Genomic DNA, 27,727 nt, shown 5'->3' on the forward strand with positions numbered 1-27,727 from the left:
TTTCATAGCAAAAAAGGATTATTCCAGTATAAGAATGCTATTTAAACTGGTTTAGTTAATTTGGTCCTCTAATATGACCTGCACCATATCCTGCCTTTACAATATTAATATACAGACGCTATTTTTTTGGAATTGAATTTAACTGTATGACCATTTTAATCCTGCAGATGAAGCTGACATTGTGTTTCAGCTGTTTGTCGTGTTACAGACTTGACCTTCTTTTATTCTGTGTAATCCATTTCAATGCCGAGGTGATCCAGTCGTGATTTAAGACTTCCAGCAAATGGCAGTTCACAGACGTGATAAAAGACGTAACAAAGTATTTTTATGTAAGCACAGACACCCATAATAACAGGGGAGCCATGACGTAAAGTGTGTAAGAAGAGTGTGGGTGAGCGAAGGAAAATCCGGCAAAGTCATTTTAACTGCCATAAATGTAAATTATGTCAGTTTGTTTAATTTATTGTGTTCATTTATGTTATTTATTTTCTTTATTTATTGTTCCTTTTGGGGTAGGAACTAAGGTTCATTCTGTGTTGCACACAGGCTTTTTTAAGTGACGTAAAGGGAAGTAAAAAGCATGTGCAAGAAGCTAAGTTAATAAGTTAACTAAGGCAGAAGAAGGAATAAATAAGCAGTTTAAAGTAAAAGAAAGCTGCAAAGAAGAAGAAATTGGGAATTATTTTTGTTAAGTTTTGTTCCTGAAGCGGACTCATTCCCTCACGGTTACGTGCAGCCAGCGAGGTACGTTAACTGTGTTTGTTTATCGCGTATTTGTTAACTTGGGTTTAAATGTTTATTTGTAATATTTATGTTGGTCATTCTGTACTTTTATGTAATAACAGTTTGACGGTGGATTTTATGGTGTTTCTGAGGAGAAGTGTGACAGAAGAATAAATCCATCTGTGAATGAAGAACCGTGGTGTCGTGTATTAACTGGAGGGAGTGATAGTCAAACTCGGACCTGCCCAGACTCGCCCTATCAGCGCAAATTCGACAGCTCATCAAGACGGGAACACAGATAAGCCACTGTTTAGGACACACAGGTTCATAAGGTTTTCATGAAGAAGTCTATAAGCCAGACTCTAAAGTTTTTGGTCTGAAAAGTAACACAAGAGTTGGAAACTAAAAGGAACTGTGTATAGCCTGGCAGCCACGCTGTTTCACGTATATGAATGTGCATTTACGTAAGAGATGTAAATTCATGTTCAGCTGAATAATTATAGTTGGCTCTGAAAGGGCAGAAGTAAACTTTGTACATTTTGACAGAAATTCAGTTTGTATTTATGGTTCAGTGTCTTTTAAGAACTCTGTTAAGTGTACTTACTCTGTAATATTCTACATGTATGGGCTAATTTGAATGAGAGTGACTTCATTTAGTTAAGCTCATTCTTTCAGTATTCACAAATGTTGTTGCAGCTTGCTCTTCTATGCTGCCTGTGTATATCTGTGTCTAAATAATCAAAATGTCACATACAAGTAAAGAAGCTCAGGGTGCAGTAGCTGCTCCGGAAGAAGAGACTGAGTTAGAACAGACAGGTGAATCAAATATCGGGCAAAATATAGCACCACCTGAAGAGCCTCGTAGAAGTGAAAGAGCCCGAACATTAACAGAAAAAGGAAAAGAGTTTCAGAAAGAGCAAATCAAAGGGCTATTGCTTCGCTTTGACAGCAAATATGAACGATGGAAAGCTCTGATTAAGGTAGCTAAAAGATCTGTATTAAAACAGGATCCTAGTGACATCCTACAAGAACACATCACCAGTATTCAAAGGGAATTATCTGAGTTGAACATTGCTTATGATGATTACAGAAGAATTGATCAACCAGCCCATGACATGCGTCGCAAGATGGATAACTGCATCTCGATCACAAAGACTGTAGTACAAAATGCTCAATCTGAAATGCAGGGAACAGCGGAGGAGTTGATTTGGCCAGATAATAGTTCTGTATTCTCATCGTCAGCCTCCAGTGTTTCACTTCCTGCCTCTAATGGTTCTAAAGCTTCTTCTATTCACTCAAACGTATCTTCACTTAGAAGACAAGAAGCTGCTGCCGAGTATGCAGCTACACAGGCTGTACTGCAGATTATGGCTGAACAAGAGGGCCACGAAGAGAAACTGCAAAACCTTGAAGCTGAAGAGAGGTTGATCATTGCAGACCAAGAAGCAGCAGCATTAGCTCGTCGTCTTGAAGGAGAAAGGGAAGAAACTGAACGTAGGCTAGAAAGAGAGAAACAAGAGGCTGCTCTCTTAAAGAAACAGCAAGAAGAGAATGCTGCAAGAAGAAGGTCTGTAGAAAACCTAAAGAGAGAACTTGAGCGTTTGGAAAATTTGAAAAGGCTGAATGCAGCCAAAGCAAGGCTTCAAGTATATGATGAGAGTGAGCTCAGTCCAGCCCAAGGGAATGCTGCACAGAGCCTGGATCTACATAAGGTTATGCAGCCACTCAATCAGGTGAAGACTGAGGACCAGCACTCACAACCACCAAAGGATGCAGTGCTAACACATGTGCTCCACGATAGCACAGGAGAGCTCGTGAAGGTCTTAGCTGAGGCTATATCAGCAAATAGGCTACCCATTCCAGAGCCCACAGTTTTTAGTGGTGATCCACTCAAGTTTAATCATTGGAAGTCATCCTTCCAAACTCTTATTGAAAAGAAAAACATTCCAAGCTCGGAGAAAATATTCTTCCTCCAGAAATATGTTGGAGGAGCAGCTAGAGAGGCATTAGAAGGTTATTTTCTGATTGGTTCAGATACTGCATATGTTGCTGCATGGGAACTCCTCAATGAGCGATACGGCCAGCCTTTTATGATTGCCAAAGCCTGCCGAGACAAATTACATGCCTGGCCAAAGATAGCATCAAGAGAGAGCGCTGACTTAAGGAAATTTGTGGACTTTTTACGCAGTTGTGAATGTGCCATGGCTCACAATGAGAGTCTGCGTATTCTTGATGATGGCATTGAAAACCAAAAACTGACAGCCAAGTTGCCTGATTGGTTAAGCAGCAGATGGAACCGAAAAGCCACACAGTATCAGCTGGAGCATGGAAGGTTCCCAGATTTCAAGTATTTCGTAACTTTCCTGACTTTGGAGGCTAGTATTGCTTGTAACCCTGTTACATCTTACTATGCTTTGCGGCAAGGGGAGCCAGAAAGGACAAGATCTAAACCTCAGAATGTAGTGACCTCTAAGAACCAAGCAGCAAATGCAAGGATTTTTACAACTAACACCACTGAGAAGAGCATAAGCACATGTATGTTTTGTAAGAAAACAGGGCATGTCTTGCACAAGTGCCGTAGACTAACTGCAAGGCCAGTTGCTGACAGAGTGAAGTTCATACAAGGTGAGAAACTGTGCTTTGGCTGTTTGAGTTCTGGCCATCAATCCAAGCATTGCAGCAACCGGATGGTCTGCGACACCTGCTCAAAGCGCCACCCCACATGCTTACATGAGGGTCGCTCAAAGCAAAAGGAAAATGACGAGACAAGTTGCAGTAAAGAAAGAAAGCCACAATCGCCGCAAGACACCACTCACGAAACCACATCCAATAGAGTTGTGCATGATGGTAACAGTGCTCAGACTTCAGCAATAGTTCCTGTTTATGCATCAATGCCAAGTGATTCAAACAAAGAAGTCCTTGTCTATGCTCTGTTAGATTCACAAAGTGATTCTTCATTCATTCTTGAAGAAGTGGTAGATGCTCTTGATGTTAATGCAGAGCCAGTCAAGTTGAAGCTGTCTACAATGTCTTCCAAGGAGACAATTGTACCATGCAAAAGACTCAAAGGTCTACAAATAAGAGGGTTATCTTCTTCTAAGAAGATCACAGTGCCAACGGTCTACACTCGTGAATTCATACCTGCCAATCGTACACACATTCCAACACCAGAGACTGCAAAGGCATGGCCTCATTTAGAGCATCTTGCGGAACACATTGCCCCGCCGAAGAAATGTGAAATCAGTCTTCTTATCGGGTATAACTGTCCACAAGCACTAATGCCTAGAGAAGTTGTATATGTGGTGAGGACAACCAGCCCTTCGCACAGAAAACTGACGTAGGCTGGAGCATAGTGAGCTATGGTGATCCAGGTGAACACTACAGTGATGCAATAGGAGTAAGTCACCGCATCATTGTAAAGCAAGTGACCCCTGAACCCAAAGTAACAAGTAAGTTGAAGAGCGAAGTTCATTATGTTTGCAAAACAAGAATTAAGGAGATGACTGCTCCAGAAGACATACTTAAGGTGCTGGAATCTGACTTCAGTGAAAGGCTTGGAGAAGAGACAAATCTCTCGCAAGAAGATCTCCGGTTTTTGACTAAAATGAAAGAAGAAATTAAGCACAAAGAAGACGGACATCTTGAAATGCCTCTGCCTTTTAAACAGAGCAGGCCAGAGCTACCAAATAACAAGCCAAGTGCTGTTCAACGCCTCATGTGCTTGGAAAAGAAGCTCAAGAGAGACCAGAAATATCGGAGAGACTACATGAACTTCATGGAAGACATTATCAGTCGTGGTGAAGCAGAAAAGGTCCCAGAAAAAGAGCTTGATAAACGATCAGCTTGGTATATTCCCCACCATGGCGTATACCACCCTCAAAAGCCAGAGAAACTGCGAGTGGTCTTTGATTGCTCGGCAAGATTTCAAGACATGTCATTGAATGACTACCTTCTTACAGGGCCAGAGCTCACAAACACCTTGGTGGGAGTTCTTTGTAGATTTCGAAAGGGCCCAGTCGCTATTATGTGTGATGTGGAACGAATGTTTCATCAATTCCATGTAAAGCCTGAAGACCAAGACTACTTGAGGTTCTTATGGTGGGAGAATGGTGATCTTGAGTCTCCGCCATCAGTTTTTCGGATGAAAGTCCATTTGTTTGGAGCAGCTTCCTCACCTGGCTGTGCCAATTTTGGACTTAAACATCTAGCCACAGAAGGTCAAGATCGATTTAACCAAAGCACTGTCAAGTTCATCCGAAGAAATTTTTATGTTGATGATGGACTGGTGAGTGTAAGGCCTGATGCTGAGGCAATCAAGCTGATCAAGGAAGCAAGAGAGCTTTGCAGCACAGGCAAGCTTAGACTACACAAGTTCATTTCCAACAGCAAGAAGGTATTGGAGTCAATACCAAAGGAAGAGTGTGCAGACAGTGTCAAAGAACTGGACATAGATTTAGGGGAGCCACTCCTAGAAAGAGCACTGGGCGTGCAATGGTGCGTATCCTCTGATGACTTTCAGTTCAGAGTAACTGTCAAGAAACACCCAATGACGAGAAGGGGAGTGCTATCCACAGTAGCTTCCATCTACGATCCTTTGGGTTTCGTAGCACCGTTTGTTTTGCGTGGGAAGTTGATCTTGCAACAGTTGAGTCGAGAGAAAGCTAGTTGGGATGAACCACTTTCAGAGGAGTGCAGATCACAGTGGCAGTCATGGTTACAAGATCTCCATAACTTGTGTCAAGTAAAGATTAAGAGGTGCTACATACCAGCAAGCTTCATAGATGTCAAGCAGTACGAGTTACATCACTTCTCAGATGCTAGCTTCACAGGTTATGGGGAGTGCACTTATCTAAGAGCAGTGGACTCTAATGGCAGCGTACACTGCTCACTTGTCATGGGGAAAGCACGTGTTGCCCCCACTAAGGTCACAACAGTTCCAAGGCTTGAGTTGTCTGCAGCAGTGGTTGCTGCGAAGATGGGTGCCATCTTAAAACATGAGCTCGAAATAGACAACCTTAAGGAATATTATTGGACTGATTCAAAGGTTGTTCTCGGGTACATTAATAATGATGCCAGACGCTTTCATGTTTTCGTGGCAAATAGGATCCAGAGAATCAAAGCCACCACAGATGTCAACCAGTGGTATCATGTGCAGTCCGAAGACAATCCGGCGGACCATGCTTCGAGAGGGTTATCGGCAGATCGGCTCGTTGCTTCAAATTGGTTCACTGGCCCAGACTTTCTGTGGGAAAGGGAGCTACCCACAAGAGATGCTAAGGTGGGAGAGGTTAGTGATACTGATCCAGAACTTCGAAGGGCTCAGGTGCTCAACACCAGCGCAAGGATAAATAGAACATTGTTGGACCGCCTGACTAAGTTTTCTGACTGGAAAAGAGTTGTTAAGGCTATTGCTTGTCTTAAACGTCATGCTAAGCAAGTTAAGGGTCTTAGTCCCAAACTCAATGGAAGTACAAGTGTTGAGGAAAGACAACAAGCTGAACTTTTCCTAATCAGATTGGTCCAAACAGAAGTATTCAGCAGTGAAATCAAGAATTTACAGCAATCCAAGGACGTAAAATCCAAAGACAAAGCAAACAAGCTATGCAAATTAAGTCCATTTTTGGATGAGCAGGGTGTGCTGAGAGTAGGCGGACGCTTAACAAGAAGTGATCTTCATACACATGTTAAACATCCTGCTATTCTGCCAAAAACAAGTCACGTGTCTTCTTTATTGATCAAGCATTATCATGAGAAAGTACAGCATCAAGGAAGAGGTATGACTGTAAATGAGTTGCGATCTAATGGGATATGGGTCATTGGATGCAGCAGTGCAGTTGCCTCACATATCTTTAAGTGCGTCACATGCAGAAAGTATAGAAGGAACATACAAGATCCAAAAATGGCAGACTTGCCAGAGGACAGAATGGAAATGACCCCTCCATTCACATATTGTGGCATGGATTGCTTTGGACCATTCTATGTGAGGGATGCAAGAAAGGAACTGAAGAAGTATGGTCTTCTCTTCACTTGTATGTGTTGCAGAGCTGTACATATCGAAATGCTTGATGACCTCAGTTCAGATGCCTTCATCAATGCATTGCGCGTATTCATTGCAATACGTGGGAATGTAAGGCAGTTGAGATGTGATCAAGGTACCAACTTTGTGGGTGCAAAAAGAGAGTTCATGGACTCAATGAAGAACTGGGATCATGAGCAGGTGAAGGAATATGGCTGTGAGTTTGTAATGAATCCCCCATCATCAAGCCATATGGGAGGAATTTGGGAGAGGCAAATAAGGACAATCAGAAGTGTTCTAACAGCAATTCTTGATCAGTCTGCTAAAAGACTTGACACCGCCTCACTTAGGACTTTTTTGTATGAAGTGATGGCTATTATAAATAGCAGACCGCTGACAACAGAGCACCTGAATGATCCAACAAGTCTTGAACCGCTCACACCAAATCACATTCTTCTGATGAAGTCTAACATCATATTGCCACCTCCGGGTCAGTTCGTGAGTCAAGATTTATACCTGCGTAAGAGATGGCGTCAGGTGCAGTTCTTGGCGAATGAGTTTTGGACAAGGTGGAGGAGGGAGTACCTTCTTAATCTCCAGCAAAGACGGATATGGCATGGGGATAAAAGGAACACCAATGTCAATGACATTGTTATTCTTCAAGAGGACAGTGCTCCGCGAAATCACTGGAGACTAGCAAGAGTCACGGAGGTGTACCCCAGCTCTGATGGAAGGGTCAGAAAGGTAAAGCTGTTGGTTAGTGACTCAACTTTGGACAAACAGGGAAAACGCACAACTAGGCCAGTTTATCTTGAAAGGCCAGTGCAAAAAATAGTACTACTTGTTGAAGCAGAATAAGCATGTGTTAAACTAAATGCTTATAACTTGAAGATGCAAATCTGTGAAGAAATCTCAAGTTGAGATTTGGTGGGAGTTTAACTGCCATAAATGTAAATTATGTCAGTTTGTTTAATTTATTGTGTTCATTTAATGTTATTTATTTTCTTTATTTATTGTTCCTTTTGGGGTAGGAACTAAGGTTCATTCTGTGTTGCACACAGGCTTTTTTAAGTGACGTAAAGGGAAGTAAAAAGCATGTGCAAGAAGCTAAGTTAATAAGTTAACTAAGGCAGAAGAAGGAATAAATAAGCAGTTTAAAGTAAAAGAAAGCTGCAAAGAAGAAGAAATTGGGAATTATTTTTGTTAAGTTTTGTTCCTGAAGCGGACTCATTCCCTCACGGTTACGTGCAGCCAGCGAGGTACGTTAACTGTGTTTGTTTATCGCGTATTTGTTAACTTGGGTTTAAATGTTTATTTGTAATATTTATGTTGGTCATTCTGTACTTTTATGTAATAACAGTTTGACGGTGGATTTTATGGTGTTTCTGAGGAGAAGTGTGACAGAAGAATAAATTCATCTGTGAATGAAGAACCGTGGTGTCGTGTATTAATTGGAGGGAGTGATAGTCATTATTGTAGCAGCAACAACAGATTCCTCTGAAAGCCACAAGCAGCCTCTCCCTTTCCAGGTGCAGCAGAGGTTGTCCTCATAATCCAAAGCAGTTCAACACCAACCAAAACACCACCTTTACAAAATGATCGTATAATGTGTCAACAACAGTTTTCCTAAATGTCCTGGAGATCATCATGATGATTGATGTTTTTTTCTTTTTTTGGAAAATGTGAGGTGAACACTTGTGTGTTTTTTGTTTGTTTTTGGTCAGCTGTGGCTTTCACCTTGGAACCTTACCATTTTTGCCCAGTCTCTTTGTTAGCACCCCATTATGAACTCTGACCTTAACTGAGACAAGTGACATTTTCATTCCCTAGTTTTTTTGTTTTTGTTTTGTTTGTTTTTTAGCTCCTGGATGAGTCATTGATGAATTAATAAATGCAATTGTTAATAATAACAGTTAATAAAATCAATTGCCATTTAAAAACTGCATTTTTATTTACTTAATTTATCTAGTCTCATCTGAAATGAAAAGACTTTGTGCGATGATTTGAAACATGTAAGTGTGACAATATACAAAAAAGGGGAAAATGTTTTCTCAGAGAACTGTATACAATGGCTAAATTTATAGAAGGAGAGTAAAATTTATATTTGAAAATCTGCTAGTTTGGAACATGTTTTAATTATTCCCTCCTGCATAGGGAACCAAAATTAAAAATTTCAGCAACTCTAATAATGGTTATGAAACTCAGGACATGCTGCTGGTGGTGGTAGAGTTAGAGGTCTGAGCATAGCTGGACTGGCCATCGGGCATACCGGGCATTTGCCCGGTGGGCCGCTGGCGATTTTTTGTTTTTATGGGCCGATCGATTTTTTTTTTTTTTTTGGAAGGGTATAAATAATGAAAGGTGTTGGATTGGCCAGTTGGTCATGATTGACTCTGGGCTGGACCAATTACAGCCGAGGAGGTCGGATGCACCCTCCCCCTTGTTTAGCAATCTTATAGACGAACTAAAGAAAATGGAGAACAAAAAAAGGAAAGAAGGTGCAGAAAAAATTAGGACCAAAAAGAAACGAGCCCTTCAGGCAGACGCTGCCAAATGTGTAAAAATAACTGAATTGTTTGGCGGTAGCTATGGCATAGCTTCCACAGATTTAGCAACATCAGCAAGTGGTGGAGGCCAGCAGGTGGATAAGGGAAAGGGGAGGCAAGAGGAGGAGAGACCGAGGCGGCCGCCGGTCATAGTGGCAGAGGAACTGAACTTCAGGCAAGAAGTTATGACCTGCTGTCTGTGTCAGATATAAATCAAGTTTAGTTGTAGTTTGTTTTCGTTGTGCTGACTTTTTACAGGCGCTTAGAATAACTGGTACTGCGTACTAGCTAGCATGATGGAGTTTATATACTGCTGGGCGGGTGCTATGAAGTTACTGATAGTAAATTTTATTTTATGCTTCAGGTTAGTTTCTCAAACTCCTCAAAATCTTAACAAATTGTGCCAATCCTTACATGTTGCACCAGGCTGATTTATCATCTAAAGTGGAGAAGTCTGTGACAGAGGAGACAGAAGAGCAGCAGAGAGAGATGGAGAGATGACTTCATGTCATCCATGAGGGATGCATTTGACATATGTTTCACATATTATAGCCCAACAAGTTACTCATAGCAATTTAAATACCAGCAATCAGTTTTTGGCAGACTTTTTGGCACAACACCGGCTATTGCAGTTAATAATACAACAGCTTCTTGCCATTTTTTGTGTTTCTTTTTATCGCTGTGTAACTGAGCTCAATTGAAAGCCTGCATGCGCTAGTACCTCTTGCCACAAGTTCCCAGAATCCTTTGCGGTTTTACCCCTGAATGACGTCACATTTTTGGTGGGCCGGTCTCTAGTCAAAATGCCCGGGCCGATTTTTTGTCCCAGTCCAGCCCTGGGTCTGAGTCACTATAACTGACTGTGTATCAGTTATAGTCAGTCAGTTTTGGCATTTAAAATTGCAACTTTTGCAGCAGCTACAATATGATTCTGTGGAAAAGTCACTCCATATTTCTTCATATTTTGATTCCAAGAAGCCAAACCTTGTAATTTTCTCTTTTCTTTCAGTCCAGTCCTTGTACCGAATTATTTTCAGAGGAATGATTTTTTTAACACTTGAACAATTTAAGCATACAAAAAAACTAATGATGAACTAATGTTGTGCGTCTATCTTTAGAGGCTTGCTCTCCCACTCTAGCACACAGACACACACACTCATCATATTTAGTTGTTCAGTTGTTTCAAACTCCTCAGAATGGCATTTTTCTCCTGCTCCAGGTCCTTGATAACCAAACTGCTTCCCCAATATAACATTTAAAATAAGTTACGAATTCACTTTATCTGTTTAACCATTATTTTGACATCAATATATTTTAAAGAACAGTAATTGTGCACTACAAGTTGCGTCCCACAGTGTATTTGCTAATGCTAATGCTATCACTGATTTGCAACCACGTTACCATGCATAATATATGTTTGTAATGTTTTGGGGGTTTGTTTTTTTTAAAATTTACACCAAAAATGTGATTCCCAGAAGAGCTATTAGGACTATTAGAGCTATTAGCCAGATACTTAGCATATCTCAGTATGTCATAAAAAAAAAAATCAGGGAAACAGGACAAGTGAAAGACAAAATGAGAAATAACAGACCTTAAAAATGAAAATAAGAACAGTAACTGAAACCCACGTCCTTAAGAAATGAGGAGAAAAATCTAGCTATGATTTTACACAGGACCTGAGAGATGCTTTTGGCCCTTCAGTTGATCAGTCTTCTTTGTCGAAGCCTCGTCAGGGATGGAAGAGAGGCGGTGAGAAAAGGTTGAGGTAGGCCAAATTACAAGAGCTAAGAACTGCACTGAAAATCAGTGGCAACGGGCCTGATGGAGTGATGAATTCTGGGTTCAAATCATCGTCATGTACGACTGAAGTCATGAGAGAGATGCAACAGTGACCCACCATGCAAAAACCACTTAAAATCTTTTTACCAAGAAAACAAAAGTTGGTGTACATTCCTAGTTTTCAAATACCCGTTGGAATATTTTGTTCTGTAATCAGTTGTTGAGTTTTCCAGGGCTTTTTTTTTATCTCATTCCAGTCATTCAAGGCCTTATTTAGGCGTCAAAGCAATGTGAGGGTCATTTCTCAGCAGTGCTGCTTTTACTTTCTTTTTTCTTCATGCATTTCCCTGATTTCCTGGTAGTAATCACAAAAAATACAAATCAGTATCTTAAATCATGAATCAAATAAGTTGGGATTTATTTATTTAAAATAAGAACAAAAACAATTCACAATTCAGAGCTGAATGTGCTGTACAGAGCTCCTTTTTCTTTAGAACTCTGAAACAAAACTGCTGGATTTACATATTAGAAAACATTATCATTACAGTAGAAGCAGAACAGACCACGCAGTGAAAAGCTGTGTCACAAAAGCAACATATCAGATTTGTATCATCCAACTGTTACATTTCAATCTAAATGTATCTCATTCCCAGATTTAGATTTGTCCTTAGATTGCTCCCTCATTCAACTCTGTTGATGCATGTCTCTGGAGTTTAGCAAACAGGAAGGTTACTCCCACTGAGATTGCACAGATTTCTTTACTGGAATAAAGACTTTATTTCCAACAAATGACAGTCTGTGTAAAAACAGTGTAACTGTGGTAAAATGTGTGCAGCTACATTAGCTACAAGTTCATTTTAAGACATTCAAATGTGTCGTCAATTCCATTTCCTTCCATTCAAGGAAACAATTTTGCATATCATATCTTTGATTACCTGGGTCAAAGCCTATATTCCTGTAAATAAAGGTACTTTCCTAAATGACCCTTTTTCAATCTTGTCGTTCCATATGGACAGTAAAGGTAGAACTACAAAGGCCCTGATTTGTTTTTCCCCGTGACGAAATCTAAAGCATTACAAACCAACATAACATCCAATACTGCTGTACAAGTAACCTCTGTGTTTAGAAAATCTGCATTAATTTTATGCAGTTCAAAGGTGAGCAGCTTTACATGATCACAGTGCCATGATTCTATATCAAAGCTGTTATTTATACGGAAGACAAAATAAAAGAAGAAGTACACATCTCAAGAGAGAAGATTAACTAACTGTCACAGATTAAAGTCGACACACAGTAGATCCTGCACTTTTTATAGGGCTGGACGAAACATGTCATTAATGTTTACAGCTTATGGCTTCCCCCTGAAAACTAAATCGCACTTCTGCATACCTAAATTGCACCTCACAATACATTTATTGCTACATGTTGTCAGAGGGAGAATGCACATAACTAAGTGACCTTAAAATTAAAAGTGAAACAATCTAAGCACAAAATAAGGCTGCACATGGCTTCCTTCAAGACAGAAATTCTCTTATACTACACTGAAGAAAAAAGGTTGAGGTATAAATTTCACAATCAGCATATTCGACATCTAATAAAGCACACCATGACTGTAATCTGCAATATTATATGGAGTGTGCCAGCAACTAATGGATGGTGTTGAGAGTGTCTTTGGTACAAGTGTTTGATTTGTATATTTGAATGGATCACACATTCGCTGACTTCATTTATGTACACACATGCTCTAACTTGCAAGTCCATGCTTAAAATCATAATGACCGAAGCTTTTTGGGTTTCTTTCTGCTGGTCCTTGCTGGTCAGTACTGGACTTGTCGAGAAAAGCCTGGGATAAAAGACAAAAATGAAGCAATGAGACAACTGTAATACAGTTCACTCACCAGCCACCTTGTTAGGTATACCTCGGCAACTGCTAGTTAATGCAAGTAATCTTTGCTTTGAGGCATGAAAACAAGAGCAAGACAACCTGCTGAAGTTCAAACTAAGCAAAAGAAAGGGAAAGAATGGTAATTTAAGTTACTTTGAATGTGGCAGAGTTATTGGTGACAGATGGGCTATTTCAAGTATTTCAGAAACTGCTGATCTCCTGGGTTTTTCCCACACAATGATTTCTAGGCTTTACAGATAATGATTATAAAAAGAAAAAACACAAAATACCCAGTGAGCGTCAGTCAGCAAAAGTAATGTTGCCTATAAGAAATTGGATTTCCATTAGTTTTCAACTATTAACTGGGAGGGTAATAGTTGAAAGGGCACTTTAATGTCCTCTCATTAAAACACAAGTTAAAAAATCTCTGACACAAATTGTAAAATTGACAAATTTCTGTGGTCAACCACAGTTTCGAACACTCTCAAGAAAAAAAAAGAGAGAGATCAAATTACTCCAGTGCTACCAGCCTTGGTAGCACTTGCTGTAATCCAGTGGTCTTAATGAACTAGTCATTTGATTCAGGTGTGTTGATCCAGGGGGCCTGGAGTTGCCGACCCCTGCTGTAGAATGACTCCTGAGTGACCATCAACTGTGAGTGAATGCCTCTAAATTAAAGTTGAAGACATACTTTTATTGTTAAGCTTTTGGAAAGAGCTGATCTCTGGAACTGTGGTTTGAGAACAGATTGTTGCTATGTTATTTTATGCAGCTAAATAACCACTTGCTACCATCAAGGTATGCCGAAGAGCATTTCTAAATGCACCATCAGCTAAGAACAGCAAACTGAGGCTATAATTTGCACAGAGTCAACAAAGTTGGACAAACATCTGCTGTGACATCTGGATGGTAGGGTCAGAACTTGGTGTTAACAACATGAAAGCACCTTTAGGATGTGAAATGGAAGATTTGCATCACAGATGTGCAGTTGACAAATCTGTAGAAACTGTTTGATGCTATCAAGTGAATATAGACCAAAATCTTTGATGTGTCCATGAATCAAGGCAGTCCTGAAGGCAAAAGGGATCCAAACAAGTACTAATAAGGTGTAACTAATAAGGTCACCAGTGAGTGTATAGTATTGTAAAGTACAGTACAGAGTATAAAGTATACTGATATATGTATAATGTTCTGTGTAACAGATAAGAGGAAGGTTATGAATACCTTTTTATGTACTTCTGTTTTTAAACTCCACACAGTCATCTGTGTCTGCACCAGTGAAACCATTTAGAGAGTTCTGCAAGAAGGAAAAGCAAGGGAGAGAAAGTAGACTGCTTTAACCCAAACAGGAATGAGCTATTTGTTTTGACTGGCGCCGACTGAACTTGAACTAATACTAAAATCTGAGGTCACAGCTCAGAGTGAGACACTGATTTTCTGTCCTACTACAGCTAAAAGGTCACTTTTTGGGTAACAACACAAGCAAAAACATTGGAGAAAAAAAGTTATATTCATGTATACACATCCAACATCCTTATGAAGGAACATTGCTTGTTGTAAACATCCATGAACATGAAAAACAAACCATCCTGGGTTTGCTTATGCTGGCCTCTGCCAGCCCAAAACCTTAACACTTAAAGTACATTTGTACATACAGAATACTTTTATTTAAACCTTGAATCAATTATTTAAATAAAAAGATAAATAATCCTCCCTCATGCTGTATGGTATGAGAAAAGATAGGCATATGTGTACATGCAGAGCAGCGATTGTCCAGACGGTGCATTGCACCTGTGATAAACACGTTAGAACAAACTAAAGAACAATCTTGATAGCACTTGATAACATTGTTCCGTTATATTCCAGTAATAACTGATTACCAAAGGTTCTGTTTGTCTAACACTTTTCATAATAAAAAATAATGATAAGACTGGTTTAGTTGCTTTGAGTTTTTTTCAGTCATCATATTTCACTGTATGCTGCTGTTAACCTTTCAACTTTTAACTTTTTCCTATATTAATCATGTCTACAGTATTAGTTTCAAATGTTAGTTCAGTTTTCATTTTGCTAATTTTTCACAGCCAGTTGTGTCATGTGTCTTCACTGTTACAAGACAAGCAAGGATGGCCTCCAAATTTGTGCCTACTGAGACTTTTTGTTATCTCCATTTTTCACATGAACCTTTGTGGCTACAAGCAAGGCAACGTTGGTACTGTTAGTGTCCCACGCAATTCAGTGTCAGAGTAAATGGTGGATAAAATAACACAGTTTTTTTACACCGTCACACTGCTTTTTAATTATCATTATTAGCCAAGCCGACTTTGAAGCTAAATTGTTACAAAAAGCCAGTGCATGTCCACATGGACATCTCATCATCCATTGTGTGAGCAACAATTGTAAATGTTGGTTGAATCACTTTATTTATTCTGATACATTCTGACTCATCTAACATAATTTGCTGATTGTTTAGTCTGTTTCAGATATTTATATGAATATATAATATTTATCTGTATATTCAGCCATACCAGCTGACCTATAACCACAGTATCTTGTGTGAGAAAGGCACTGACCTCACTTTGTACCGTTTCTGACCCTTCAGATGCCTCAGAGAATTGCATGCTGGGTAAAGTAGGAGCCTGGGACATACGAGTATGTGAAGGGTTCCCCACACTGTAAAGACGAGGTCGTTTAATCTGGTCTTGGCTGGACAGCGGTGTGAAGCTGTTTCTTCGAAGGAAAGCTGGTATGGCATCTGTTTGGCCTTTATTCTGCTCAGCAAAGAACAAAAAGAGAAAGTGGACTAACTTTTATGTTACAATGACTAAACCTCTCCTTGGTCTAAAATCAGTGCGTTCCATGTTTGGGAAAGACAGCCACTGACACAAACAACCATAAATAGAAGAGCCATTGTCATGTTAGTCTGAGGGGACAGGATATTTCTCACCACAGTTAACAAGAGGTTTCTCAGTAAACGTGTTTATGTGTTAACACCCACTTTGTCTCAGGACTCAGACTTTAAATACTTGTAACTAATCAGCATGAGCTCCACGGGCAGAGAGCAGACATGGACCTCACTGATGAGTGCTACAAGGGGATGTCCTGATACATTTCTTAAAATTCAGAACATTTAAGGGAACTCCTTAAATAGAATTTCCCAAAAGCGATAAAGGTGTTTGAGTACATAAACAAGTTTGGATGTATTTCCCCACACAACAGGTGTTTATAAAAGCAGAAACAGAGTTAATAATATACCTCACACATAACTTACCACAGACTTTCCTGTAGTTTTTATTGCTTGCTGACATTAGTAGAAGAAACACTAAACCAACTACCTGCTGAACAAGTAAAGAGAAGGCACTGAGGATGATGGGCCACGTGCTTTTTAAAGTAGCACTAGCAGATATACCCTTTAAAGGAATCTCTGAGGGAAACAAAGGAAAGGCCAACTAAGAAACACTAAAAAGGAGTCACCAAAGAGCTCCCCTCCACCTGGAGCCAACAACAGATGGACAAGGAGAGGTGGAAAACTTTTTTGCACTGACCTATCTCCCACCAGAGACAATGGCCGTACCCGCACAGTGAGGACAAAACTCCAGGATTCATTGCACCTGATCAAGAAATAGTCCCACACATTACATTAGAAAAACTGGGACAAAGATTTACACTCACTGGCCACTTTATTAGGTACACCTGTAAACTGCTCGTTAACACAAATATCTAATCAGCAAATCACATGGCAGCACTGCTATTCATTGATTTGATCAAGACAGCCTGCTGAAGTCCAAACAGAGCATCGGAATGGGGAGGAAAGGCGATTTAAGGTGGCATGGTTAGTAGAGCAGGTCTGAGTATTTCCGAAACTTGAATACAAATACAGAAAATTCTCAAAAAAAAAAAAAAAAAGGAGCAAATATTCAGTAAGTAGCAGTTTGCTGGGTGAAAGCAGCTAACTGATTTGAGCTGAGAGGAAGAGAACTGTAACTGCAATAACTGCTAGTTACAACCAAGATATGCAGAGGAGTATCTCTGTACGCTTAAGACGTGGAACCGAGAAACAAATGTACAAATACAGCAGCAGAACACCACACTGGGTGCTAGTACTGTTAGGATAGAGCAGGAAAACAAGGCTACCATTTGTACAGGCTCACCAAAACTGGACAACACAATATTGCCTTATCTGATGAGTCAGCTTTCCTACTGTAACATTCAGATGGTAGCAACAGTTCAGGCTGTTGGTGGTGTAAAGGTGGGAGGGATACTTTCCTTACTTATTATCAGTCGAGCATTGATTAAACACCATAGTCTAGCTCATTATTGTTGCTGACCATGTTTTGTGGGATGTGGTGGAGCAGTAGACTGAGACCATGCTGATAAATGTGCAGCCACTATGTGTGGCTATCATGCCAATATAGTCCGAAATCTCTGAGGAATCTTTTCAGTGCCTTGTTGAATTTATGCCACAAAGAATTAAGACAGGTTTTAAGGCTAAAGTGGATCCAACCCGATCCTAGAATGGTATACTAGCAACCAAACAAAGTGGCTTGTGTCTGTAAATAACTTAAACACAGGCTAGCTGTTGTTTCCACTGCTTCCTTTCTAGATATAGTCAGATATGACTGGAATGATTGGTATAAATCTTCTTATCTAACTGTTGGATCGAAATTACAAGTGCAATTCTGAAAGGCTTTTCGAGAATGAGGAACAATTATTCCAAAGAATAACTCTTAACATGGCGCTGGTTAACACAGATGACTGATGTTTCAGACTCCATACTATGGACAAACACGTGACAAAGAATAGGATGAACGGTTCTACAGAAAACTGACCACATGTTTGCGATACGAAACACTAGAAAACAGGCAGAAGCTTACTAATGGTCTATCCCTGTGAGTGTTGACAGCCTCCACCCCCAGGTCAAATACATCCACTTTACAACCTAGGAGAAGGAACCAAAATACATTACAACAAGGCAACAAAAACAAGTGAGGATGTTTAGTTGACTTAACAACAAAGTAGGGACTTACCATAAGCCACAGGGGTGAGTTTTAGGACAGTGTGTAGGGGGCACTTCAAGAAGGGCAGGTCATCTGTGCCAACATGAATAAAAGTGGCCAGTGAGATTACTGTGGTTTCACCCAGTCATGCTTTTCATATTCTCCTACATGTTTGTGGAGTTTACTGTCATGTCTGAAGTGGCAGGCCAGCTGTAAAACTTATGCTGCGCTTTATGGAGGTACAGTGCATGTTGCTGTTAACTCTGCTGTATGTCTCATGGGTGGGCAGTGCAGTGGGACATGAAGCCAGTCAAAGCAGCACCCACACTTTGGTTTTTGCAGTCAGACTGTGGTTGAGCTTTTAAACCGATCCAGGAGCACTGACCACTTCCTCTGCTGACTGACAGAACCACTTCTGCCCACGCCATATTATGGTAGTGAGTGAACTAATTATTTTCCAAAAGTAATGCTCACGTCACATGATCAAGTACATAAAGAAGCTTTCAGCACATAATGATCTAATCTGTCCCTTTCCAAGTTTCTGATTGCCAATGGCGTTCACATATACGACATTCTTACCTTGTTTGTGCCCAATAATAACAACATCAGTCTTTCCTGTCCTGTGTTTTTGTTATTTTATTTTCACTCTCATTTATTTTTTCTAACCCTTCTAGACAACATTTTCGTTATGTCATAATATTTACCTTCATAAATGAAAATATAGAGGGACACTAAAAACACATTTCTATATCACGGGGAGTCCTAATTGTATAGCTTGAACTCTTGCTACTGCTGTTGATGGCGTCTTTCTGATCTGTTTATTTTCCAAACACTGGAGAAGACAGCGGCAATCAGGAAGTACATCATTACAGACGTCACTTATTTACATCACTTTTTACAGACATACCTGAATATCTAAATCTCTGGAGATATAACTCAGTGCATTATCAGGCACATGGTGCTACTTTAAAACCAATCATCTCCTACATGTCTTAAAAACAGAGTAGTCTGCAAAGAGTGGTGCTCTCTTCACTGCGTCATGTTTAGCAGATGTTCCTTATGTTAAATTTTGATTAATCTGGAAACAGTCGGCATTTTTATGTGGCTGTTTCCCCCTATATTCATTAAAAAATATACATGCAGAAAAAGTTGATCTGAAAGGTTGTGACTTAGACTCCCCCATGTGGTGGCATTAAAAAGACAATCACAGAATGAAAGTCTAACTAAATGATTGATTGTTTCATTACCATCCACTGTCTAATGTGGTCAAAATATTTATATCAGTGATTCTGCTCTGCCAAATAACATCCACCCTGTTTACTGCACTGGGACACAGCTTAATACACAGTATACTGCAGTTAAAGCTGTACTATTCTTAGAGGTTCTTCGCTGGAACTTAGAGCTCATGGCACAGAAAACATGGTGGGTGGACACAACATCCATCTAAGCCTGTGCCTAATTCTGTTATATGAATTAGAGATGCACGTACTAACAGCGCACAGTTGGCTGATGTCTATAAAAGTATGAATTGCACTTTGAGCACTAAAGAGTGTGTGACGCAATAGTCTGGCGCCATTTGTAGATGAGATTGAGAATAATAATTAATTAGATTGTGATTGGTTGAAAGTGTGCAGCACTTAAAAAGGCTTAAAATAAATTTACTATTCATTCTTCAGAAAACACCTCCCGGCAGTTATGTGCGGTTCTCACTGCTCAGCCTGCGATTGCCGTGCCCACAGCCGCACAACAGCTGAAATGACCCTTTTGCAATATTCAGCCACACTACTCTCAACACATAAACCAGATTTATGGTTTCACAAACTCCCACATCATTACATCATTACCATATTTTTGTTGCAGTCACTGGAGTTGCATTGTACACACCTAGCTTGTTTAGCTTGTGTTTCTTTTTTCCACACGTTTTATTACATTAGACTGTAGTCTAAAATTCTAAATGATGGTTGCTTTAATTACTTTTTCTGCTTTATGAGGTACCTGGCTTAGTCCTTTCTGGTTAGACCAAAGAGGGGGTTGAGGGTGCGGCTGGCTGAAATACAGAGACCTAATGAGTGAAATGAAACCATCTGTTGTGAGAGCATGGAGGAATGGGGCTTATTTGTTTTGAATTAGTTACTGTCCCTCCGGTTTCTCCCTTCATAATGGTTTCATCCACGAATATATAGGTAGCTGTCTCTCACTTTTTTAAGCAGTAAATTAGAAAAAGGTTCTGTTTAGATTACCTCTTTTACAGGCCCACTTATTCCTTAAAAATCACTTATTTTCATTTTGCTGAAATGAAATAGTTTTTTTAGGATATATTGGTGAAAAGTAAAACCAGCTTTTTAAAAAGTAAACCTGCACACTGGTGGCCTTTGGCACTGCTATGCAGCCATTCACACAATGCCAAGTGCATAATCTACAATAAGGAAACAACTGGTAATGTGGAAATGCACATTTCAAAGTCATGACAATATCTAAATTTAGTGCCCCATGTGATATTTCTCCAAATATAAAGAAACAAAAATAGTAAGTGCTTTGGAAACTGCTTCTCATCCATTAAAGTTGCACGTGCATGAGTCATTTAGTGTATTTCTGCTAACTTTGTATTTCTGCTGACTGTATTACAACTGTTGTTGTAATTTGGCACTATTTAAATACAACTAAATTGCATTGAATTAACTTGTATGAATGAGTGCTTATTTATCTGGGCAAATTTGTTGTGATAATGACAATGCTGGCTGAAATGGATCACTCAGCACTGTAAACCTGTAATCTGAGAAGGTGCTTTAGCATGTTTAGCATATCCTATTTCTGAGCATGTCACCTGCGCCTTTGTCCAGAAAATATGCGAGCAAGCAGCGCATGACAGCCTGATGACAGATGACCAGAACATTAGCCTGTCGCTCCAGCTCCATGATCACTGGCTCCAGCCGCTGAACCAGGTCCTGATAGGACTATGGAGAGAGTCAAATGAAAGAGGTCCATTCAGTTTCACATTTTTCAGTTTGTTACATCAAAAAATCTTTGACTAACTACTGCAAGATCTAATTTTGTCATGTGCTTACTGTTATTTTAATTTTCCCTTTTCTTTATTAGTCAGTGTTAGTTATGATGAACAGCAGCAATATAGCTGACGTGTCTTTATTCTATGCTCCTCTGCAATATGAGCTCATAGTATTTCTATTTATCTCAGCATAAAATCTTCTGTTCTGTTACATATAATGATGCATTTGTAGTTAAAAAAGAAGCTATTCTTGCAGCTGACAAAATTTTTAACTTTTGTTTTTCTGACTGATGATTCATCCGCAGCCCTCTGGCATTCACACTATGGTAAAAGAATAATGAGAAATAAAAAGTAAAAAATAAACTTGAAATTTAAAGCCTGTTGCATAAACTTGACAAACTCACAGTGGTAATATATGGCAGGTCAAACAACACTCCAGGAGAAAATTAAACCTTTTACCTCTCCTCCAGGGTAGCGGTAATGATACTTGTCCTGGTCTCGCATAGCATACTCCTCTGGGTATTTTTCCTCAATCATCTTATAGGTCATTTCTTCACACACTCCCTAAAATACAAAGTAATAAGATCGAGACTTATCATGTTTTCACTGTGTCTGTTCCAATATATGCAGGAAAATACAGTTTCACACATGAAAATGACACATTTATTGTAGTTTTTCCTCTGTAGACATCACAGTTGCACACAACAATCAAGGAGTCATTAAAGTGCAGACTTTAAGCTGTATTTCAAGAAGTTTAACAAAAGTTTGTATATATAAAACTTAAGTAATACCTACAGCATCTATTTCATTGAGAATCTTCCACTGTTCATAGGGAATACCCAGCTCCTCTGCTGTCTGAATGGTGCGTCTTAGCTGGCTGGTCCAAACTTTCAGGTCTGACAATTTATGCTCTTTCACAAACCTCTTCAGTGCAGCTGCAAACTGTCAAACGTAGCATATGAAAACACAAATATGTTTAAGAACTGACTATAAAGTCATTCTTCCCACGTTCAGTTGAACTGTATTTTACAGGTTCAAGGAGCAGGACCATAAGAATCAAAAACCTAACCTGATTTAAAATGTTTAGGCTGCTTTTAGATCACTCTCTGCAAGTTCCATTCTGACAACTTACATGTGTTCTTTAATTTCACAACGATGCCCCTCCTTAAATTCTTCAATTGCCACCTTGTCGTGATGGACAGGTTTGTGCACCAAACAAGAAAGGCTAGAAACTAGAGGCTAGAAAAGCTGAGTATGAGTGGACCATGTTAAGCAGCTCTATTGCCGAAGCTGAGAGCTACAGCGCTGTGGCTACAAAGTGCACGGCGGTAACCCCTGAACCAGATGATGAACACCAGAGGTGAAGAAAGAGTCAGACTAGTAAGTGCTTCGTTTGGATTGCATGCAGTAAGTCAGACTGTGTGAGACTTGGACTCCACCATGGCTGCCCTTCATCAATGATTCTGTTCACATTTCTGCTTTTCACAGATGATGTGGTCAGGCAGTGACCTCCAGTGTGCAGCAAGGTGGTTTGCAATGGTTGAAATGTGAACTGCAGTCTAAAGTGAACGAAGCTAATTATTTACCAGTCGATTGACATTCTTAGCCTACAAGCTCTTGGTAGTGACTGAAATCATGAGTTGCTGGATACCAGTGAGGGTGGCATCTAACAAGCATATCTCCTGGATGGCTTCTAGGTAAGCTGGTTCGCACACTGTCCTACCAGCAAGAGCCCAAGTACATGCTGGAGAGATTATGTGTCTCAGCTGGCTTGGGATCAGATGGAGGGGGTGGTTGGGGAAAGTGAGGTCTGGGCATCTACTTAGATTGCTGTCCTCATAAATCAAATCCAGATAAATGGCAGAAAATGGATGTATGGATGACTTCACAACGGTCTTCACATTTATTTAGAAAACACCCCTTCCTGTCTTCAAATTTTTGTATCCCATATCATTATGTGGTGAGAGCTGTATAAATGCATAGTGAAATCTTTTATTTTTTTGCCTACAATATCTTCACTTATAATGTGGCCAGATTTGTCTCCACATCACATAAATAAAAATCAAGGTAAAAGTGTTGTTGATAAACTGGAGAAACGTCTAAGTTTTGAGTTAGACGTCCTTCTCCCAGAACTTTTTGATCACACCTCCTTTTAAAGCTTATTGTTTTGAAGGTGATATTAGCCAGAGCCAAATCACCCATTACCCTCTATTTATCTGTTTATGCTAAAATAGCCTGTTGGTGTTAATATTAAATTTAAAACATAAATATGGGCATTGTTACCAATCTCATCTAACTCTTTACAAGAAAAAAAACTAAAGCACCTCTTTTCCTCTCTCTGACAATTCAGAGTCTCCCCCTATACGTCCTTCCACATTGTGATGGCTCTCTCCGTGTCGGCAGAGGTAGATGGAGTGGGAGTGGACGTGGATGTTCATGAGGTAGTAGACTATCTTACTTTGAATGTAATCCTGCACCCTGTTGACCAAGAAACTACGGCCAACGTTGATGACCTGGATGAAGGACAGGTTCCTGTAAGGCAGAGGAAAAATAACAATAAGTGAATCACATAAATCTCAGGCCAATAAAACTTAAGGGTAAAGAAGACATATCTTGTACTTGTGGTATAGTGTAAATACACTGGAAAATTCTCTCTCAGTAGCTTGTTAACAAGGTCATAAGAAGTGAGAAGCAGTAAAAGGATCCACAACTACTCTTGCTTATTACAGTTAAAAGAACACTGTATTATCTCAGTGAGATCAATAAAAATCTAAATATATTATCAGTGTAATTATCAAAGACTTTAAACAAACCACTAAGCTTCCAAATTTAAAACTAAGTTAGTAGGAGTTCAGGAAGTAATGACCTCTGAATCACTGCTTTGCACTATAAATGAGCTTCTGTTTCCATCTTCTGGACAACTTCTGCAGGTACATGCTCTTTTACATAAAATATCTCCTTGACTTTAAACTCCCATGAAAAAAATATTTCCATTTTAAATTAGAGTTAGATTATTAGATTAGAACAATACAACTAGTAGGGGTATTCTTACTTGTCGTGTTCGTCTGGATCTAAAGGTTGGTAGGTCACTTTATAACACTCGATTCTCTTCAGAAAATCCCCCATGACGCTTTCTCTGTCCCTCTCAGGATAATCTGGGCTGGACACCTTCACGTCCTATGTGAACGAGACATTTACGGTATATCATGAGCTTCGTTACTTCAGGGATACAAGCTTGCTGATACATGAAGACAAAAAGCAAGTAAATGTATGATTTACCATAATGTTTTCAGCGATGACATCTGGATCGTCACATACTGATTCAACAAAAAACACCTGAAAAAAATAGAAGTGCATAATTAGGGGGGAAAGGTGTCATTTTACATTTTTAAATGACTGCAACACAAATTAACTACTGTCTGTTATACAGTTTGAAAAAGGCACTGAAACCAAAACAATGTTCAGAAAGGAATGTTCAGCCTGTCCAGTCATGAAGATTTGGTAACCTCTGGGTGTCTTAAATATCTGAGATATGCTTCTTGGAAACTGGCTGTAAATGGGATTTTTTCCAAGAAAAGACTTGCCAAGAAGAGCCATCGCATGCTCCATTATATTACTGTGATCTGACAACAAAAGGTTGGTGATCAGAAACTGTTTCATTATTCAGTTATAAGTGCAGTTCTAACCTTATATGCATTATCTTTTGCAAAATTAAGGATGAGTTCTCTCCTCTCTCTGGTAGTGTTGGTGGCGTCGAAAACCTGAGAGACAACATGGAGCATTCAGCATAAATCAAACCCTGCTTTAAATGTATTACGTAATACAAATAATGTTCAGGGTTTTTTATGGTGTCCTTACAGCAATCTGCCCTCCCTCCTCACTCAGATAGGTCTTCACATCCGCAAGTGCCACTATGGCAAACTTTCTGTGGAAAAATAAGCAGGAAATCAAAGCAGTAGCTCATTAATGTTATCATCATCGCGTGATGTGCTGTAATAACTATGCCGCCATTTTGTTAGGCAAACACAACGCGGCTCAACAAAGGAATTTGCATGACTGTCCTACATGGAAAGTAGCCAGGTGCATTTAGTGACAAGAACTACTTTATGAAAGTACGTTCATATATGAATAGGATTTAATTTACTCACTTTCTAATTTCCATTGCTTCTTTATTGTCATGTCTGAAGAAGTCATAGGACTTGTACGACTTCACTGCATTTCTCCTATACACTCCAAGATTAAAAACTGCAAGGGAACAAACAAACAAACAGTCAGAGAACGACAATAAAACTAAGTGACAAGGATTGCCTCTGCCTAACCAGCTGTATCTGTCAAACCAGTTCTGCTGCATTACGTGTACATTGAAACATAGGTGAACAACAACAAATAGAGCCATGTGTTGAGAGATGTTGACATATACAACTACAAATTAAATAATTTGCCTGAAGATCAAGATTTTTATTAGATGGATATTTTTGCAGTCTTGATGATCATAGACTCCATCATAACCACCCTAACTTTGACTGATCTACAGTTTTATTTTTTTAACCTACATATCCGGTTTTACTAGCTTGATTTCCTGCGAAAAGGTGTCTGACTTTTTGAAACAGGCATTGCCTGATTACTGACCCTTTGTTGGTACTCCAATCCAGTTGAGGTAGCGTGTGAGCTTCTTGGACATATAGGTTTTCCCCCTAGCGGGCAATCCGATCATCACGATCATAGTTGGAGAATTGGTCATGTAGGAAGCCCAAGCTGCAGTTTGCATAAGTACAAAAAAACAAACCAAAACAGATACACATAACTATAAACTTTATTAATCATTCAAGGACATTTCAAAACCAGCCCCCTCTAAAATCTACCCTTCAAAATAAAAGGGCAGGTATGCCTACTGTATACAGTGACAGCAAAGAGTGGGAGTGTTCTGTAATAATAAAATGTCACCTCTGCAAAGTTCACTAACTAGTTAACCTTTATTTTACGTAACAATGTCGTCATCTCTTTGCTGCAGGTTAATGTTTCTATATCACAGCGTAACCTTGTCTGCTCGAGCATGAAATGGAAACATTTCCCCCTTGCTTTTCCATCACTGTTTGTGGAAGGCCATTCTCTGGCAAGAACAGACATGACTGGAATTTGTCACAGCACATCCCATTAACACTGTGTAGTTAAAGAGATCTGCTGAATTCCTACGTTAGGCCCTGTCCCACATTCCAGATTGAAGATAACCAGATTAAAGCCTGAAAGTTCAACAACATAATAATTCGTTAATAGAGGGTAAATTACACCTCTCATTTTCATATTGCATCTAAAGAACACAGACAGAAAGGCAACCACTCACAGCACTTCTTCTCATTGGTCCTCGCTGAGCTGTCTGAAGCAGCCACAGGTCTCTGGTGCCTGGCAGCCATGAGGCGTCTGATGTCTGCCCTGCTGTCCTGGCACAACTGGTCTTGGTCAGGGAGCACTGGTCACTAGTGAAACATGTCAGACACCAGCTGATAAAGAGGATCCAAACAGTGTGCATATATGTATAAGGTGACACAGATGACTGAGTGAAAAAAATATTTTATTTTGGAAAACCATTTAAACCAAAACATACAAGTGAATTATTTTTTTCCCCCTTGATTCATTTGTTGATTATTTTGTGGTCCTGTCAGGAAAAAATAGTAGGTATGTTCTAATGTCTTGTTTTGTCCTACATTGAACCGAACTTCAAAACTAATAATAGCTAAATTTCATTTAATACTAAGAGAACAAGCACATACACATATTAGAGAAGCTGGAAATATTATAATAGTTGGATTTTTTTTCATTAATTCAAAAAGACGAATGATTTTCTGCTAAGAATATCTATTCATCAACTACTTAATGTAGTAAGTAACGAACTCAATTGTACTTAAATTCATGCAATACAAGATACATTCTTCTTCTGCCAAATATCCAGATATATGATTAGTGAAGCTTATACGCTAAAAATCTCAAGCTAGTTAGATTTAATTCAAAACTGCAGACTGATACTAAGCTTTTCTGATATTATCACAGGAGAATTTTGCGGATACAGGATATGCAAAACAGTGAGAGCAGAAGCTTGTATCAGTGTCATCCTGCCAAACAGGTACAGCTCTGGTTGCCCTTGGCCTATAAAGTTCATCACTTCTGCTTTCACTTCAATATTATGTCGTTTAATAAGAAAAAACTGGTTGCAGAAAAGCCGCGATAAAGCGAACAAATGTATAAACTTACCAAAAACAAAGCGCAAGGATTTGTTTCGTTTTATTTTCTTTCTCACAGGGCTGTCATCAGTTGACGTTCAACGACACAGGAGACGGTTCCTGTTTCTTCACGGACGTTTTAGCTCCTCCTCCTCGGTTTCTGATACCGGAAGTTCAGTGTTAGTGTCAAGGAAGATTCTTTTCCGGTTATGATTTCCAAAATAAAATATTTTAGGGCCTCTATTTTCCAAAAAAGACGTTAACTATTAAGTGACCAATAACTTCCGTGTGTGTCAATCTTTGTTTAAAGGTGATGGCTTAAAAAGTTTTGAATGAATTCTAATAACTTTGTAGAGGTGTAGAGGGGAGTCATGGTAACAATACATCAAAATTTGGTCTTCCAGGTCAACTTACTGATTTATTGGTGGAAAAAACTTGAAGTGTGCATTGTCAACATATAAATGGATTGGTTCTTATGTAGAACGTTTCTATTCTACATGAGCACTCAAAGCGCTTCGGTCACATTGCGTTCCTTCAGGTTCAATAGATTGATCTGAAACTCAAA

General features: G+C 39.4%; 3 protein-coding genes across 6 annotated transcripts; 2 read left to right on the forward strand and 1 right to left on the reverse strand.

The window, feature by feature from the left end:
• Positions 1 to 490: 490 nt before the first annotated feature.
• On the forward strand, positions 491 to 4,064 carry LOC308406729 (uncharacterized protein; the record flags this gene model as incomplete). The annotated part of the gene is made up of 2 exons (XM_080897915.1): positions 491 to 744; positions 846 to 4,064. The coding sequence occupies exon 2, from the start codon at positions 1,467 to 1,469 to the stop codon at positions 4,062 to 4,064; it is 2,598 nt and encodes an 865-aa protein (XP_080754041.1). The 5' UTR covers positions 491 to 744; positions 846 to 1,466.
• LOC308407930 (uncharacterized protein) lies at positions 4,032 to 8,634 on the forward strand. The gene is made up of 2 exons (XM_080899907.1): positions 4,032 to 7,998; positions 8,100 to 8,634. The coding sequence occupies exon 1, from the start codon at positions 4,223 to 4,225 to the stop codon at positions 7,595 to 7,597; it is 3,375 nt and encodes a 1,124-aa protein (XP_080756033.1). The 5' UTR covers positions 4,032 to 4,222; the 3' UTR covers positions 7,598 to 7,998; positions 8,100 to 8,634.
• Positions 8,635 to 11,476: 2,842 nt separating this feature from the next.
• Positions 11,477 to 27,325, reverse strand: LOC308408057 (6-phosphofructo-2-kinase/fructose-2,6-bisphosphatase 2-like). Of its 4 annotated transcripts, XM_080900122.1 has the most exons (17): positions 27,194 to 27,325; positions 26,289 to 26,421; positions 25,577 to 25,702; positions 25,096 to 25,192; positions 24,806 to 24,872; positions 24,634 to 24,708; positions 24,227 to 24,283; positions 24,000 to 24,124; positions 23,272 to 23,479; positions 21,743 to 21,889; positions 21,407 to 21,511; positions 20,768 to 20,897; positions 17,974 to 18,036; positions 17,821 to 17,885; positions 15,520 to 15,717; positions 14,174 to 14,246; positions 11,477 to 12,907 (listed from the first exon to the last, which is right to left on the reverse strand). In XM_080900122.1, the coding sequence occupies exons 2-16, from the start codon at positions 26,356 to 26,358 to the stop codon at positions 14,178 to 14,180; spliced, it is 1,602 nt and encodes a 533-aa protein (XP_080756248.1). In that variant the 5' UTR covers positions 26,359 to 26,421; positions 27,194 to 27,325; the 3' UTR covers positions 11,477 to 12,907; positions 14,174 to 14,177. The 4 variants fall into 4 exon arrangements, 3 of the variants coding, with proteins under 3 accessions (XP_080756248.1, XP_080756250.1, XP_080756249.1); XM_080900124.1 differs by lacking the exon at positions 15,520 to 15,717; XR_013973751.1 differs by lacking the exons at positions 11,477 to 12,907; positions 14,174 to 14,246 and adding an exon at positions 16,492 to 16,557 and having other exon boundaries at positions 15,581 to 15,717.
• Positions 27,326 to 27,727: the final 402 nt, after the last annotated feature.

The sequence above is a fragment of the Rhamphochromis sp. 'chilingali' genome (genome assembly GCF_963969265.1).
Source record: "Rhamphochromis sp. 'chilingali' genome assembly, chromosome: 12".
In the NCBI taxonomy this organism is placed as follows: domain Eukaryota; kingdom Metazoa; phylum Chordata; class Actinopteri; order Cichliformes; family Cichlidae; genus Rhamphochromis; species Rhamphochromis sp. 'chilingali'.